Raw genomic sequence first — 19311 nt, forward strand, 5'->3', positions numbered from 1 at the left:
TGTGGCAGGGCTGAATAAACTGCAGCAAATTATTCAGTTAGACGTCGCGACGTCCCCGCCCTCGCCCTACCCGTCCCTCTCCGGTTCCACTGAACTCGACTGAACTGCTTTAATTGCTGCATAAATATTTGTTCAAAATTAGCTCATTGTGCTAAAGTGCCAGCGAAATTGCGTGTGTTTGCGCTCCAGTCTCTCTCTTTCAATCTCTGGGTGGTACAAATATACATATATAGATATATATATATATGTTAGTGTGTGCATGCCAAGCTCCAGTGCCCGCACACATCTGGTTTGGTGTGTGTTTGCAACTATGCCAAGCATTTGCTAAGCTTCACTGTTGCTTGTGTGAGGCAACTGCAGTCAATTATATCCTATTTGTATATAATTAATAAGCATCTGGCATGTCTCGGATGCCTTTCTCAGTGCACAAGCACAGACAATGATTTGTAAGTCTGTATTATGTACATTTAGTTACTTCAGTTTCTTAACAAACTTAAAAGGCTTTATGACTAACTGCGAGTACTAGGCTTTCATAAATGCAAAAATAAGCTATTTTTTACTTTTTACTTTCCATGTATGCTTTTCTCTAATTTAATTCCCAAAGAAGCGTTGATAAAAAAAATGTTGTTCTAGTGGCATCTACTCCGCAAACGGAGAAGTCACAGTTCGCACCTTAGTTTCAAACTCGTATATTATATAGCAATACCAAATGAATGCAATTAAACAGAAAAAACTATCTTAGACCTTAAAGAAATGTTAAACCATTTCACCTAACCGTTATGTATTGTCATTACATTCTCAAAGTTGGGTCTGGTAGGTATATTGATTGACTGTTTATAATTATATAATAATCGTATATTCATCATACAATTTATAATGCACTGAAATACTAAGCAACATCTGTGGATTTTTGTATTATATATATATTTGAAACTTGTTGATATTCATAACCGTGAGTTGTCCCTTTTACTATGCGGCCCACGCTTGTATCTGACTCAATTGCATCTTTGAAGACCACTTAAAAGAGTTGCGAGTTTGGGCCACAATGTTCTATGGCGCACTTTTCCTGCAGCGTTTCTTGCCACATTTGCCAACTACAACAAAAAATTTGCCTTTGAACATATGAAAGTATTTTATTTATGCATATTTATTACCACACTTGAGCACACTTCACACGAAAGCACGTGCTCTGAAGTTCCGCGTTTGAAGCAGGTTATCTGGGGCAGCTCAATATATGAAATGAAATTCAATATGCGCTTCAAACGCTGCTCGCGCCCCTCTTCAGGGCTCTTTCAATTTGTAAAACTGATACACACACCAGCGCACGCACATAGCACATGTTTCTAAAAGACCGCAACACAACAAAACAAACACTCACTTAATACCACTTAACCCTCGCCGCACTCGTTCGTATGCTTTTTTTTATTTTTCATTATTCGTGTAATCAGCCACGGCGCAGTTGAGCCTTAGACACCGCCCCATTGCTTGGTTGCGTGGATGCCTGTCTGTGGGTCCCTTTGCCGGTTTTTTGCGGCTATATTACTTAGTTTTTGGCAAAATTAATTTGAGCTCTGCAAAGTCTGTGTACTCAGCTGGCCACATAAAGGGAGGGGAGTCACTTGTTTCCTCCCATTATGAAATGGAATAACTAGCACTCAAATATAAAGGGCTTAGTTCACTTTAGTGCAGATCTGTGTGGGTAATGGTTCTTATGGGTTTATAAAAAATTTAAAATTTTTTTAACTAGGCAATCACAATTTTTCTGATTTACTTAATTCATTGCGCGAAAAGGAGAAGAATACTTTAAAAAAAAGTATTCAAATCACTAGTTGGCCATTTCGTCAACTTGAATTCGCTTCAAATTCGATTCAAATGTTTTTGCAACATTTTCTTCCCACCGTGTCCGTTAGGTGGAAAATAATATTGAAATTAAGAATAGCATACTTTTAGGGGCTCAGTTGTGCTGCGACCCATGCCAGAATTCAAGAAACTTACGAATACATGTTTGACTGGAAATTCAAATGAAATTGAAAATATCACAAGTTAAAAGTTGCTGGGATCAGATATTTTGTACCTTTACTATCGATCTTTAGTCCAATTTAAGGATGACAGAGCGATACAAGGAGCGCATTGAATGCATTTCTATATTTTTGTAGAGCTCATTTTTTTCAGATCGAATCCTGATATCCTCCAAGCTCTGTTGTGTCAATTGGCCTGTGTGCATGATTTGGAAGATAGTTTGGCAGCCCAATGACATTGTCGCCTATCGCGCGCTGCCATTTCGTTCAAAGGCTCACCAGCTAGTCCGCCTTTGTTTGCTCTGCTGTCGTGGAGCGTGGGCGCGTATAAGTCGAAATTTACACAGGGCTGAGCTCTATAGAGCTCTGTGGCGCTAAGTGCATGGTTATGCTGAAATTTGCACTTTTTCACTGAATGTGTGGATATGTGTGTGTTGTGGGTATTGTGGGTGTCCGTGGGTTGGCTGCCTTTTGTGTGCGCCCGCAGTAACTGTTACTGTTCATGGCAGTGTTGCCCAAACACGAGCAGCATAAGTAAACAAGTTTGGTATAATCAGCGCTGTTGCATGTAAAAAAAGAAAAGGAAGCGGACGAAAGTGTTGCATGCATATCAGCTTACATAATACCGCAAAGGTCTCACATACACACAGTATTTGTGTGTGTGTGTGTATTCACAACACACACAATCACCTGCCGCATATGTTTTTATTAGCTTGCTTTGCTTTTTGTTGCTCCTGCTGCTCCTGCTGCTCCAGCATTTAGACGCCGCTTGCGCTGCGCACATGTTACGACTATGTGCTGGCTCGCAGCGAAAATAAAACCTCATTACCTGTGATTTCCGTGCCAAACACAGAGCCACAAACATACAGTAGACGAGTATATGCAGGTTGCGCAGTTAGGCACGAGCTCTGCTTGCTGCCTGGCGCCTTTGTGCCACGCTCATTGAATGTTTTCATATTAATTTTTTATTGAATGATGCTCGCTTCATATCCTTCGCTGTCTATCTACAACCTCGTTAGACTTCAAGACCCCAAGACCTGCAGCATCAAAAGCAACAGCAGCCACAACAGGGACAAGGCAGACAACATGTATATACTACATATGACAACTTTATTCAATTTCTGGACTACTCTTGCGGAACACATTCGCTCGAGTGGCTGCTGTTGTTTGTGTGCTGCTGTTGTAAAATGGCTAACAAATTGCATGTACTTACAAGAGCCGCAGCAAACAACAGCATCAGCAGCAACAACAAATGAGCAACATCAAGTGAAATATTTTGGTAGTTGTTTAAAACGCTGAAGTGGATTGCACAGACGTCAGACAGCTTCACAAGCCATGTTGCATAGGTATGTGCGAGTATGAAGGCAGATGTGTGGGAAAGTGGCAGTTTTTTTTATAACCTTTGTGCCACCCCAAAAAGGCCGGAAATGCGCACATAAAACCGAAACACAAAAGAAACCGACCAGCCAGCAACAAAGCCACTAAACGACTTACGCACTCACTGGCACATACTGACACAATGGAGCAGAAAAATGCGCGAGCTAGTAAAACAAAGTGTCGAAACACGGATGTGTCCTGAAGTGCGCCTGAAGAGCCTCGTTTTCGACTCCTCCCCTCCCGCCTATCAACATGAAAATGATCGAGACACAGCGCTTGGCCACACTCCAATATGAGACGGGGTGTGCGTGTGTGGAAATGTACTCGTACAAGTATGAGTGTGCGAGTGTGTTTTTGCGCACACATGAAGGCGCATGCTGTGCAAATATTTTGCAAAAAATATCAATTTCGCTTGTAAACATCGCATATGAGGCCTGGCAAAGGGAGTGTGAGATAAAGTTCTTGCTTCGTGGTCAACCTGCGCGCCTTAAAGTAAATGAAAGTGACTTTGGCAAGCAGGTGAATGAATTTCAAGTCTGTTGGCCACAAAGGCAACAATAACAACAATGAGTTTGGCAATAACACCGCCGTCGGGTAAGTGCGCAGCTTACAGCAAGAAAAACTTTATTAATATTTTAATAAGTTTGTTTTTATTTCAGCGCGCCACCACACAATTATTTCCTCACAAACATACATCCAGTCCCATAACTTCTTTGGCTTTATTCCGTAATATGCCCAAAGCCAGACTAAAATGTGTTTCAAAAGCTGAGGCGTGCCATTGATGTATGTAGGCGCAACAGCGTCGTCAGGCCTCAGACCGCAGGCGACTAATTTGTATAAAATACAATGGACATACTCGCATCTTAGGCAGAACAATGGTAGATACAAACATAATTTAAGTATGAAGTACATCAATTTTACTGAGTTTTGCTCATTATGCCACAAAAAGAATTCGCTTTACGGTCACCAACAGTTAACAAGTCGCATTTATTCTCAGTCCGTCTGCTCGTCCGAGCACATGATTTTAACAAATTATGAAGAGTCAAAAAACTTGGCAAGAAGATTCTGCTTAGCTATAGGCATGCTAAGTATACATACATATTCCTTTTTTTACCCGTTTTCTATTTAAGAAAAATAATAATTTTCGAATATGTCGAAGGTTATTAGACACACCTTTTAATTGCATTTTATACTAAATAAGTAGCACTCACATATGAAGCAGGGAGTCTGAAATACAGGCAGACAGATGGATGAACTCACCGATGACCGGGCATATCTAGATCAATTTGTCTAGCTACGCTCATAAATATGTATACACTTTGTGGAGTCTGCCACGTCTAGTTCTTCGTGTGACACACATTTACAATTTTCTATTTACCTCTCCCTCGCGGCTGTACTATAATGCTTAATGAATAAAACTACTCAATAAATCAACAATAAAGCTCATATACAACGGTCCATCATCAATTGCGTATTAAATTTGTTATACCCTGAAGCCGTAAGCTAAAAAGGGTATATTAGATAGTGCAAAGTAAATATAGCCAGCAAAAAGGCAAATAATATTCCCCGACCGGGTCGAAGGCGTTTTACTAGATATTAATATTTGTTTAGATTTCGCCTACTTAGGCTTTCCTAACTTATAATGTTTTTAGTATATTGTTTTCCTATGTCGACAGTCAATGTTTGTTGACATGAATACATAAAAAAATAAAAAAATGTCACAAGCAGAAAGAGGCATCTCCCACCCCATAAAGCATATATATTCTTAATCAGCATGAGTGGACGAATCGATAGAGCCATGTCTGTCTGGATAAGCGTCTGGATTGCGGAGACGGGAGAACCCACATTCACCAAACTTGGTATCCAGGGAACACGAGTTTATTTTATTTTCCTCCATTAATTTCATCAATACTGTACACATTTCGAGAGCTACATTAGACACACGTAATCTATATACAATTACCTACTTTGGTTTTAGATTTCATACATATTAATCAGAACGACTTCACTCTAGTACTACGCCCACAAACTGCGACGAGAGTTTTTTTAGGTACAGGGCATTTCAGTGTCGGACTAGCTCGACTGTAGCCGTCTCTCTTGTTTTCATTTTAAAGATTCTCTGTATCTCTCTTTAAATTCGTTATTGGCAATTTATAAATATTTTGTTTCTAAATGTTACTACCTGTTAATGTTAATTCCATTTTTTCAAGACTGACAAATATACATTTTACGGCCATTTTGCTTAAGTAAGTTTAAAAGCAAACAGAATTTTAAACACAACAATGGTTTTATACAGCGTTTAATACAAATTCTTTTTGAGTTGAAGCTTTTAAGTAATTAAAGTGACATTAAGTTGGAAAGCCTGCACGAAGAAAACACCCTTTTTTCTTTGAGCAAATCGCTATTATACTCGTAAAACCTCTTTTCGAACGATTTGTGCATTTACCCAACAACAAGGCAAACAACAACGGCGAGGCACCCCACCATGTGGGTCAATTGTTTAGCATTTAGGCGTGGCGTCAAAGCGTGCCCAAGTACCAGCAGATTTACTCGTTGATTTGCACACTTTGGACCCACGGGCTCGGCTCGCCGGTTTCGTTGGTCAGGAATTTCCAATTAGGCGTCTTCAGGCAGAGTTGTCATATTTCAGTTGGATGGGCAGGGTTGGGGCAGCGCCTAATTCAATTACGCATGAATAAAGTAAGAGCCTAATGGAATTTCATGCGCCCGTGGGGCAAGATAATAATTAATAGTGGGACAGCAATTTTATTCACCCATTGTCAATGCTCTGCATAATTGCATTCTAATAGAAATGTGTTCGTAATTTTTGTTGTTGTCCTCATACTTCTCCTGCTGATGGCATAGAGAGAATTGAAATTGAAATTGTGACCATTGTAGTAGAGCTTGTGGGCAGACAATGGAGTCTGACCAACTAAGCCGATGAGCTGTGATTGCGATTGAGCCTGTGGCATGTGAAATTGAACATGCCTCCAAAATCAAATTGTGGGCAACGGCGACGGTACAAGCACGATAATATGCATTTACAAATGTTAATTAAAAATAAAAATGTTGCATACGAAATGCTGTGGGTGGCAAAAAACAAATAAATAAATAAAAGACCAATTGGAATTTCAACTACGGGTATTTATGCAAATGTTTACTTGGGCTGTACTGCCTAGTATTTACAGTTGACGCCCTCCTTTAACACAAGCTGCTATCAACAAACTACGACTATTATTGTATGAAATTGGAAATTCCAATCAAAACACCACAAACACGCCCACCCACGCCCACCCACGCCCACCCACGCACACCCACACACACATGCATACTCAAACACACACAGATGGGGAAGTTGAAGCGAGCGTTACCGTAACCGTATCACGTTTCCTATTTAACGGAGACAATAAATATTTCAGAGCACAATTTCATGGGCGGCAACAACCACTTAGCCAGGTCAAAGCTTCCAGCTCAGTCCTTAGTTTACGTGTTTGGTATAAAAGCTGCTGTTTCACTGAGGTTTGAAATCAAAACATAGTTCTACCCACAGAATGGCCGCGCATTCCATTGCTGCTCTTGGCGCCGGCTATTTCGGTGTACAGCGCCAGGCTCTGTCCTTCTTGGGCTTCAACATGCAGTCGCCAGGACTCCAAGTGAAAAATCCCCTGAACATAGTGCTGATTTTCATCTTATTCGTTACCAGTATTGTGTCTATGATTATCAATGGGCTGCAAAATTTCAATAACCTGATTATTTTAACCGACTCCTTTGCCATCGTGTGGCAAGGTTCGCTGAACACCAGCAAGCTGGCTTTGCTTATATGGAAGCGACAACGGCTGGGGGCGCTGATAGATCGTGTCCACTCTCTAAATTCCAGTGCAACAGCCTTGCAATTGACACTGATCGAGCAACAGAATATTCGGGAGCGGCGCATTACGAGACCATTTCGAGTGGCAGCTTTTGCCACAGTCTGGGTTCCAGCGACGACTCCTTTAATCTTCGGACTATACGAATATCTACAGACGGGTCGCTTCCGGCCAGAAACACCTTGGAGTTTTGATTTTTGGTTGGACATCAGCAAGCCGTACTACTATTGGGCTGTGTATACGTTGTCCACGCTAACCACTTTTGGTGCCGTCTGTACTTTTGTGAGCGCAGACACTGTCTTTTTCTGGCTGGCCCACAACATCGTGGCACATTTTCACATTCTTCAGCAGGGGATCCACTTCGTAGCGAAAAAAAATGGTGGTGCCACCAGAAAATCCACACTAATCGCATGTGTGCAACTGCATTGTGTCGTCCTAGAACTGGCCAAGGAACTGGGGAGAGTCTATGCCGAGATCCTCCTAGTGCAGTACACTCTAAGCTTTCTGCAGTTAACCATGAACATATATCGATTTAGTCGCGCCGATTGGAATGCGCAAGTCCCCTTTCGTATCGGCTTTCTAATGACCGTACTTTTTCAGCTAAGCACATATTGTTACGGTGGCGAGTATTTAAAGCAGCAGGTAGGGTTGAACATTACTTGGCCCTCTCACAATTCTAGAACAATATTACTTGTAGAGCTTACAATTGGCCAATTCTATATATGAAAGTTTCGATTGGCCGCATGTTCCACTGGAATCTCGCAGAATACTGCTATTTATCATGATGCGAGCTCAACGTGCGTCTAAAATTTCAGGCATTATGTTTGATGTTGATTTGCCGTTGCTACTTTGGGTAAGTGGTTGTGAAAAGATGGGCATTTCAAAAATTATACCAGGGTGATATTCATAGTATAGTGTTTGGGCAAGCCTTAGAGCATAAGAATCTTAGCCAATTATCTTGAGCCGACTCCAGTGTAAAGAATGCTAGTCGAGAGTTCCCCTTTCCTTTCTCCGATTAATCAAAACGCAACCGAATTCTCAGAGCTTATTCGAAACATAAAACACAAACAGAAGTACAATTAATCTTACTAGGTTACAACTTCCTTGATTAGAAATTATAAATTATTACTTTAAAGAGTCAGCTAAAATGCTTGCTCCAATTTAAAATTAGTCCTTACTAAATAATATTCCTTAGCATGTTAGCCGATGTTCACCAATTGAATTTAAATCGATGACTTCATAACAAGATCAGTCAGGAATTATAATGACTGCAAGAATAATGGTATACCTATGTATACACCTCGCAGGGGCATCTTTTTAATTTTGTTTTCATTTTGTTGGTTTCTAATTAAAGATACTATCTCATTAGCCATTAAATCTAATTGTTAACTATATTTTTTCTGCAGGTAGTCAGAACAGCCGGCTCTTTCTTGGCAATGCTGAAAACGCTGGAGCGTTAGACGACCTCTGCCTAAGCTACGCCCTCACAAGCTTTCTCTCTCTCTCTCTATCTCTCTCTCTCTCTCTGGTTATACTTCGCTATACCTATACCGTTGTCAAATTATGCACTAATTTGTTGAGATTGCAAGCATTTTATGCTTAAGCATTTGCCTTGTTAGAATAAGAAATAAATGTGTGCCGCAAGTGTTGTCTCATTTGTTTTGCTTAAAAAGCAACGAAACACAACCAAATTATGGTCGGATATGTGGAAAATAGAGAGACAGACAAACAGACGGCAGATAGACGGAAGCATAGACGGGTAATGGCGGCATGCCACAGTTGGTGGCTGTAGTGGTCCGCTTTTCGTTTGCACGAAATACTTTTTTCTTTTATTGGTCAGCGCTGAAGTATGCAACGCTTTGTCGCCAACCTGTTATTTGTTGCGACGAAAATAGTGCACTGAGGTCAAAAAGGAATACATTTGCTCTTATTGAAGTTATGTCCAAACAATTTATAAAACTGGTTAAGGTACCTCCAATCGTTAATTCAAACTCCCCAAGTTAGGCATGAGAATATTTGAGAGAATATGAGAATATGAAGAAGGCAACAGAGATTTCCGGAAGTGAAAGACTTTCTCCTGGTGGTCAGCAGTCAGTGGTACTCGCGAATCATTTTCTTAAAATCGCGCCGATTTTACTTTTTATTTTAAAATAAAATGAACATAGTAACGTATAATAGTATTTGTGCTAGTGATATTGCTAAGTCCTCGGAAAAAAAACAACCAACATTAGCTTGAGCTAAACTAAGCAACAACAAGAATTAATTCATTAAGTCGCCATGTTATTTATATGTTGAATAAATTAATTGTAATGTTAAACATGTGTTAGTTTGCAACCGATAGGGAACCCGTGCAACGCAGCAATGAAATCCTGGGATCCTGAAGTTTTCAGTGGACCATCAGGATCATGGTAGCGTGCGCACACGAACTTTTAGATGCGTCAAAAAACGAAGAATTCCGTCTGTCTGTATACACTATAATACCTTTTTTCGCGAATTTTCTTGACGGTTACTCTTTCGACCCACTCCATTTCCCGACGAGCCTCCGTCCAAAGTCCATCTGCTTCCATACCGAGGAGGTGTGTTCAACCGTTCCACGTTTCAAATTTCATGCGCCCGTGGGGCAGGACAATAATTAATAGTGGGATAGCAATTTTATTCACCCATTGTCAATGCTCTGCATAATTGCATTCTAATAGAAATGTGTTCGTAATTTTTGTTGTTGTCCTCATACTTTTACTTCTCCTGCTGATGGCATAGAGAGAATTGAAATTGAAGTTGTCACCATTCTAGTAGAGATTGTGGCTAGACAATGGAGTCTGACCAACTAAGCCGATGAGCTGTGATTGCGATTGAGCCTGTGGCATGTGAAATTGAACATGCCTCCAAAATCAAATTGTGGGCAACGGCGACGGTACAAGCACCATAATATGCATTTACAAATGTTAATTAAAAATAAAAATGTTGCATACGAAATGCTGTGGGTGGCAAAAAACAAATAAATAAATAAAAGACCAATTGGAATTTCAACTACGGGTATTTATGCAAATGTTTACTTGGGCTGTACTGCCTAGTATTTACAGTTGACGCCTTCCTTTAACACAAGCTGCTATCAACAAACTACGACTATTATTGTATGAAATTGGAAATTCCAATCAAAACACCACAAACACGCCCACCCACGTACACCCACACACACGCACGCAGATGGGAGGTTCAAGCGAGCGTTACCGTAACCGTATTACGTGTTGATTTTCATCTCATTCTTTACGAATCTTGCGCCTATGATTATCTATGGGCTGTAAAATTCCAATAACCTGATTATTTTAACCGACGCCTTCGCCCTCGTGTGGCAAGGTTCGCTGAACACCAGCAAGTTGGCTATGATTATATGGAAGCGGCAACGACTGGGGGCGCTGATAGATCGCGTCCACTCTCTAAATTCCAGTGCAACAGCCTTGCAGTTGACACTGATCGAGCAACAGAATATTCGGGAGCGGCGCATTACGAGACCATTTCGAGTGGCAGCTATTGCCACGGTCCTGGTGCCAGCGACGTCCCCTTTAATCTTCGGACTATACGAATATCTACAGACGGGTCGCTTCCGGCCAGAAACACCTTTGAGTTTTGATTTTTGGTTGGACATCAGCAAGGACATTGGCCTATCTATGCGTGGACCATGTTCACCACTTTTGGTGCCGTCTCTACTTTAGTGAGTGCAGACACTCTCTTCTGCTGGCTGGCCCACAACATCGTGGCACATTTTCACATTCTTCAGCAGGGCCTCCACTTGGCGTCGAAAAAAAATGACGGTGCCACCAGAAAATCCACACTAATCGCATGTGTGCAACTGCATTGTGTCGTCCTAGAACTGGCCAAGGAACTGGGGAGAGTCTATGCCGAGATCCTCCTAGTGCAGTACACTCTAAGCTTTCTGCAGTTAACCATGAACATATATCGATTTAGTCGCGCCGATTGGAATGCGCAAGTCCCCTTTCGTATCGGCTTTCTAATGACCGTACTTTTTCAGCTAAGCACATATTGTTACGGTGGCGAGTATTTAAAGCAGCAGGTAGGGTTGAACATTACTTGGCCCTCTCACAATTCTAGCACAATATTACTTGTAGAGCCTACAATTGGCCAATTCTATATATGACAGCTTCGATTGGCCACGCGTTACACTGAATTCTCGCAGGATACTCCACTTTATGATAATGCGAGCTCAACATGCGTCTAAGATTTCAGGCTTTATGTTTGATGTTGATTTGCCGTTGCTACTTTGGGTAAGTGGTTGTGAAAAGATGAACATTTCCAATTATTTTACCAGACTGATATACATTCTAAGGTGTATGGGCAAGCAATTATTTTGAGCAGACTCCAGTGTCGAGAATTCTAGTCTAGGTTTCTTGCTTCTCCTCACCGAGTAAAAAAAAGTAACCGAATTCTCCGATTTTTTTCAACACACAAAATACAAACAAAAGTATCTGCCCATCTACAAATTATCTTACTAGCTTACAATTTCCTTGATTAAAAATTATATATAGTATTATTACTTTAAAGAATCAGCTACAATGCTTGCTATAATTTCAAATTACACCTCACTAAATAATATTCCCTAGCCTGTCAGCCCATGTTCAAGAAATAAATGTTTTTAAAATTCATCTGAATTTCAATCTATGGATATTGGGAAACAGCTCTTAGATGACTTCATAACAAGATCAGTAAGGAATTATAATGACTGCAAGAATATACATGTATACACCTCGCAGGGGCATCTTTCAAACTTTGTTTTCATTTTGTTGTTTCTTAATTAAATGTTCTACGTGATTAACCAATATATCTAATCGCTAACTATATTTGTTCTGCAGGTAGTCAGAACAGCCGGCTCTTTCTTGGCAATGCTGAAAACGCTGGAGCGTTAGACGACCTCTCTCTCTCTCTCTCTTTGCTTATACTTCGCTTATACTTCGCTATACCTATACCGTTGTCAAATTATGCACTAATTTGTTGAGATTGGAAACATTTTATGCTTAAGCATTTGCCTTGTTAGAATAAGAAATAAATGTGTGTCGCAATTGTTGTCTCATTTGTTTTGCTTAAAAAAGCAACGAAACGTAACCAAATTATGGTCGGATATGTGGAGAGCAGACACACAGACAGACTAACAGACAGATGGAGGCATAGACGGGTGAAGGCGGCATGCCACAGTTGGTGGCAGCATAAAAAGGCAAGTGCACATAAACGTTGTCGTCAAATTGAAATTCATGAGGTATTCTATAAGATAGGCGAACGTGTTCGTGCATTCATAGGTATGTGTGCATATATGTATATGTATGTGTGTGTGCAGCAAGCTATGCTGGCAGCTTAGCGGAATTTGTATACTAAAAATATGCAACAACACAAACAATCGGAGCTACAACAAAAAGAGGAACAACAAGGAGCACAAAAATAACGACATAAACTATGTGGGATGCCGCCAGCTGTGCGCAGACATTAGGTTCGACCACGGGCGGCAGGAGGGCAGGGGGCAGGGGGAGAGGCTGGCAGGCTGGCAGGCAACCAGGTGAGCAGAGCTGACTGGGTTATGGCATGCTATGAGGAATGTGGCTGCTCAGCTCGAGGAATTTTACGTGCTACCAACTGCTGAGATTCTGATGTTGCAGTAACAACTTAACATGGGTAGTCATCGCAGTCAAAGTTGTTGACTTTTCGCTGCGCAAATGCACAGTAAGAATTTTATTATTAAATTACAAAAGTTTGCACAATGCTCCCACAAACACACACACACACACACACACACACACACACACACAAAGAGCCACACAGCCGCAGAAGCCAGTTGACAGTTGCAGTCAACTAGACAAATAGTACCTATGCTATAATATAGGAGTATGTATGTGTGTATGTATGTATGTATGTATGTATGTATGTATTGTACGATGTAGCAAGTGTAACCTTGCAAGTTAGTTGAACAAGCGGACGAAACTTTTCTGACAAATTACAGTGAATATTTTTGTGTGGCCGACCAGGAACAAGAAAGGAAATAAAAAAATGATTAACTGTCATAGCTGTATATAGCCTGGATATTACATAAAATACGATCCTGTATATACCTGCGAATGAAACAAATTAAGGGCAGCTTTTTATCAATGTTGGGCGTCAGTAACAGGGCGCACTAATTAATTTTTGCTTGCCACACGCACTTGATTTATTAGTCATGGCAACAGCAGCTAAGACAACAACAACACTACAAATGACAGCAGCGACTTATAAAGCAATCACTAAACAGGTAAATTCGAAGACAAAGTCTAAGTTGCTGCAACTCTGCTCTAAGTTGTCGCAAACTTGCTGACCTGGTCGAAGGTGTTGTAGTTGTGATTGTTCTTGGAAATCGTTGCTGTTGTTGCTACTGCTGCTGCTGTCGTTTGTTACGAGCTCAAAATGCAGAGAGCGCCCACGGCAAGAGCATTAGCTTTCTGTAAGAAATGACCACTAATTAATAACAGGACAAAGTCAAAGGCAACAGCAAGTCGCTGTTGTTAAAATTTTCCACCTATTTGCAGTCCTTTCCGTTCTCTCCTCGACCACGCCACCCACACCTGAGGGTAGTTGGGGCGTAGCCGCAAATGCGTTACGCACATCAACTGTCGACTTTTGTGCCCTGTCATGTACAAAAAATGCAGGGGGATGGGTGCCAGGATGAGGGAGATTGAAAATCTACAACATGAAACACACAAAACTGACGGCTGTGTTTATATTAGTGTTTGTGTTTGTTTGTTTGTTTGTTCGTTTGCTGCCAAAGATAAAAGTGCGCACAAGTTGAAAAATAGTAGCGGAAAAAGTATTTCATAATGTAAAAAAGGAGAAGAAAGGAGAAGAGATATGCGAGATGGGCAAAATGAAAAATAGAGCGCAACAGCACAGATTTTTTGCGGTTCGTTGAGCACATAATAATTCCATCAGCAGCTCACTGCCAACACGCTCATGGGTGTACGTACGTACGTATGAGCACTTATGTGTGCTTTAGTATGTGTGTGTGTGTGTGTGTGTGTGTGTGTGACAATAGCAACATCATCATGCAATGAAATGTGCTACCAAAACGTTTAGCAGCAGAAGGGCGAGAGAGCTGAGATAACAGCAGCAGCGCCAACGGCACTTTTCTGCTTTCTATTCTATTCTGTTCTGTTCTGCTCTGCTCGCCTCTGCTCCCCCGCTCTCTTCACGACTGTTCAGCCCGCCTGTTCCAGATCTGCTCTGCCGCCGCTGGTCAACATGCCGTATGAGTGTAACGCGCTCAACGCAACGCCCCCCCGCGAAACAATAAAGAGCGCTTAAAACGATGATGCATTGCACGGCGTTTAAAAGCGTCTGTATTTGCATTAAATTACAATTTCGTATAATATACTATACCACGTTAAGTTATTTATGACATTTGCGCAGCTTCTGTTTGTTGTTGTTTTCCAGTTACCTGCCCATAAAATTATGCTACAACAATTTTCGTTTCCGGCATATGTTTAATTTAATCCCAAAGTTGTTAAGTTTCTTTCTTTTTTTGTGTGTTATGTTGCCTTCTACATCCACTTTCTTTTTTTATTTGGGAGTGAAGGCGAAAACTTTTCTAATTAAAATTATGTGACGCAAGCTTAGGGTTAAGAGCATTTTGGGGTGGGGTTGTCTTTGCTGCTTCATAATTTCAATAGAAATATTGTTAATTAATTTTTACAAAATTATTTGAATTTGCTGTGTAAAGAGACTTTGTTTCCGAATATCATTTTACCGAGAGATTATGCGTACATGTGCTGGTGTATTGAATCAATGCAACGCTTTACTTCGACTAATTAAAAACCAGTTCATTTAGCTGGAAATGAATTTTGTTGGTAACGAGCAAAAGCTTTTTAATTGGCACTTAACAAGATGACAAGAAGGGCACTAGTTAGTTGGAATTTTATCGTTTATATAATAGTAAGCTACATCGATTGGACAAATTTTTATTCAAGTGATTAGATTAAGCTACTACATGTACTTTATTTAAATTTATTTGATTTTCTAACATTGATTCTGACCCAATTGGCAAACAAAAGAACAAATTTAGCCAACACACCTTATTAGATATATAATACACAACTAATTACGACTACTGTATGTACTTGTATTTTAAATACGAAATCTCGAATATACTCGTATAAGTGCTCAAAAAAGTGTATATAGTAACGTTTTTAATTTCTCTGAAAAAAATTGTGTTCTTTCTTTTTTCCAGCAAAGCACTCCTGCTTAAGGAAAAATCATTTTTTAAATATTTCAGCCAGAATATTATCCATTTAGGATTGACTAATCAACATCAAATTCCTGCAACCGAAAGATTTGGAACAAAACCTAAAAATTTGGGAAAAACATCATTCTATATAGTGCTATCAATCAGACAAACTTAATAAACTGACAACGTGGCACACATAACTGACGGAAATATAAATTTCCTCAGTGCTTACGTAGTTCATAGTGTGATTCGTTTTGTAAAGAAAAAATTTAATCATAACAACTTCTTCGAGTCTTTACATTAACGGCTTTGTTCTCAATTGTTTCCGCACGTATCGTTTTTCGGTTTTTTTTTTCTAAAACATACATTTTCACATACATACAATTTTCTCTTTTAAATAATTTCGTTTCATTATTAGTCCAGCATCTATGTTGCAGCTTAGATTTTACGGCTGCATTAAAAATAAAGTTCGCCTGTTCTATGGATTACTGTGTTTTCGCCCTTGCTTTACAAACTTTTCGTTTGCTCGCGTTTTGGAATAAAGCTGACCTCTTGGCTTACAGCCAAATCAGTTTATTATTCAGTTTGGTGTAGTTTTAATTTCTGAATCACGTGGAATTGTAAAATATTTTCCAAGCATTCAAAATGTAAATTGTATAAAAAAAATCCTGACCCAAATCCATAGCTAGAGGTTATTGCATGGATTGTTGAAAAATTCTAGGTCCATTTAAATATTTTAAGGGAAGCCTTTCTTTAACAAACAGTTGTATTCGTTGGATGTAAAGTAAAAGCGTTTGAATTTTTACGAATTGCAAAAGACTCATTTCATGCCTTTTTCTGCCAACAGCAGAAATATATGTGTAGCCTTTTAAGGCGTTAATTATTATATTTGTAGTGATTATACTATTAAACAAGAGAGAAACAAACTTCTGGCGCTGAGTTATATGCGCTCTACAGTTCTTCGGCGTAGAACTAGAGTTCAATTGTTTTGGTAATGACGTTGAATGAAATTTGAAACAGAATTAGATAATTACATAGAGAGTCCGTGCGCAATCGAAATGTGAACAGTATTGACGAAATTCTGTAGCTAGGAGATGGCGAGGAAAATCAAAAAATTAACTAAAGTCGTGTTGCCTAAGGATTAGAAGAGTCTGCATACCAAGTTTGGCGAATGTGGACTCAGCCGTTTCCGAAATTCAAGCGTTCATCCAGACAGACAGACAGACAGACGGACTACAGTGTGATTGATTTGAAGTGCCTACAAGCAGGCATTATTTTGAAGGGCTTTAATTTCTTTGTTGTATTGTATGTAAATGATTAAATATGCGTTTGGAGACAAGCTCAACAAATTGGAAGCATTACAGAAACAATACAAATAACATATAGAGAGGGAGTTACACACGAAGTTTATTTTCGTGTTGTGGGATTTGAATCGCCGCCTTATATGAAAGCCTACTCAACTGTTGGGCTGTTATATCAAATGCAAAAGGTAAAGCATGCACAGCTTTTATCTTATTAGAATTAAATCTCCCCATCATTTTGTTATTACCACACAATGAGTAATGTACATGTAATATAATTCACACTATTTGCTGTGAAACAATTAAATTCATCTTGATCATATTGAATAACCAATAGAGCTAATTAACAAAATTGTGTATGTGTTTGAACATGAACTCCAAACAAATTATAATTATCTAAAAAAGGATGTGTGTGGGTGTTGAATACTGCTTTTGTTCGAATTTCAATTAATATTTAAATGACATTTGCATTTGGTAATGTGGGTTTCATTCGGCATTACATTTTAAAATTAAATTCCGGTTGCCCTTAAACTATTGTTTGCCCGGCTCAAACAAATAGGTGTTTATTAATTTGCTAGTCGATAAATACAAATCAATTTCACGCTCAACTACTGCATTAAAGTATTAATGCCCGGATATATGGTAGTATTTGCTAGTTATAGAATTGCCGCCCATCGAGTGTTCCCTATATAGGAGTCTATTAATAAAATGTCTGCTTTGAAACTTGATTCAATTTGCTTGATGCACTTGATGCTAAACACGAGTAGAATAGCATTACGTTAACAAAGATGCACAGATAGGTTGTTGTGGCATGAATAGGCAAAAACAAAAGATTAAATATGTGTACATAACTTTGAAAATATTCATATTGATAAGAAATGGACGCTTTTGTTATATTATTTAATAAAAATGGGGAATTGCATTGTGAGGAATAAGGGAAAGTCATTGTTGTTCAATTGTTTAGAAATTTTTAAGTGACATAAAAGCGTTTTTATTTTGTTACTCCAACTTGAAATATGCAAAGGAAATATATAAGTATTGAAGAATGACTTGTCTGTGTGGGTAAGAATTTTATACTATGTAATGATATTGGTGTGCATGTGTATGTGCATGAGCATGAAATGCTATTTTCTTTTTTTCTCCTTTTTGTTAGCTTTCGAAGTATGAATTGGTGAGTTGTGTATTCGAATATTTTCAGTTTTTTAAGGGGTGCTGAGTGCGAGTGCTGATATGTGTGTGGGGGAAGTTTTTTTTTTATTTTGCAATTCTTAGAACTTTTGTACTTTACAATTTTTGGTGGTTCCATGCTAGAGTTGGGCGTCTTCGTTGATTTCATTTGAGGGTTTTTGCTTTTGCCTTACTGGCCGTTGTTTAAAAATCAATGAGCATTTATTTGCGCTCCTTCCTTGCTCAAGCGCTTCCTTGTGTCTGTTCCTGTTGCTATGTGAGTATATGAGTGTGAGTCTTTGCGGTTGTTCCGCTTCAGATCAGTGCGATTGAATTTATTTTATTTAATTTCCCTCGTCTGTGTGGTTGTGGCCACTCGTCCGAGTCCGTTTTAATTATTTTTATTTCGATATGATTCTCATTTCACTTGCGTTTCGATTTTAATTGAATTTTGCTACAGTTTATTTATTTAACGGCAATTTAGCATCACATCATTTCACTATCCTTGTCATTGTTGCTATTGTTGTTGCGTTTACTGTTGTTGCTGTCGCAGCTCAAACGAAACCATTGCTACTGTTACGTTTACTGTTGGCTATCTTTACGGTTTTTGATGGTAATTAAGTTATAAAAATGTTGTTTATTTTCATTAAATTGTGTTCGTTTACTTTTTAATTAGTTTTATTACTATAAAATGCATGGAAGTCAGTCCGTCGTTACACGAAAATGTTTTGCCGTTGAACTAAAATTGTAACTTTAGCGAAGTCTTGTATTGAAACCGCACAAACGCACGAACATACACACACTTGCAGACACACAAATGCACAAAGCTGGCAATTAAAAGCAATGCTAACAATGCCTTTGTAAATTCTATTGCTGTTGTTTCTAACTCGCTCGCTTGGCTGTGGCAGCAATTGGGCATGCGGAAAAGTTGTTATTAACAACATGCATGTGGCCTGCCCACAGACTTTTTACACCCACGTCTGTGTCGTGTGAGCGAGAGCAAGCGAATGAAATGCATTTGAAAGTCTGCTTCCTGACCATCTTGCGCCACGGCTGAGCGCAGCAGCAGCAGCAGCGTGAGTTCAACTCAGTGAACATCAAAAACAGCGAAGCCAGTGTGACTGGCATTTCTAGGTTCAGGACTCGTCCAAATTATGAAGCAGCACACGCTAATTTGCGAGCAATCAAAAGTGCACCCAATTTTTCAACCCAACAAGTGCGGGCAGTGTGCATTGAAGACACAGAGGCAGAGCCGCACCCTAGAGCCCATTTTCTGCTTATTAGTGCAGCTGCATGCTACACCTATAAACTCACACACTCACACTCCCACA

The 19311-nt window shown here is 39.5% G+C and overlaps 2 protein-coding genes across 2 annotated transcripts in view; one reads left to right on the top strand and one right to left on the bottom strand.

Moving 5' to 3' along the window:
- The window catches only part of LOC115624083, a 73053-nt gene that overhangs the window by 35895 nt on the left and 17847 nt on the right, over positions 1-19311 (bottom strand). The gene's annotated exons all lie outside the window — the stretch shown is intronic.
- Positions 10543-12180, top strand: LOC115624094 (odorant receptor 45a). Its single transcript, XM_030518687.1, is given in 4 exon segments — positions 10543-10909; positions 10912-11330; positions 11386-11545; positions 12131-12180. Coding segments are annotated over 4 exon segments (996 nt in total).

The sequence above is a fragment of the Scaptodrosophila lebanonensis genome, unplaced genomic scaffold (genome assembly GCF_003285725.1).
Source record: "Scaptodrosophila lebanonensis strain 11010-0011.00,11010-0021.00 unplaced genomic scaffold, SlebRS2 tig00000001-arrow-pilon, whole genome shotgun sequence".
Classification (NCBI taxonomy): Eukaryota; Metazoa; Arthropoda; class Insecta; order Diptera; family Drosophilidae; genus Scaptodrosophila; species Scaptodrosophila lebanonensis.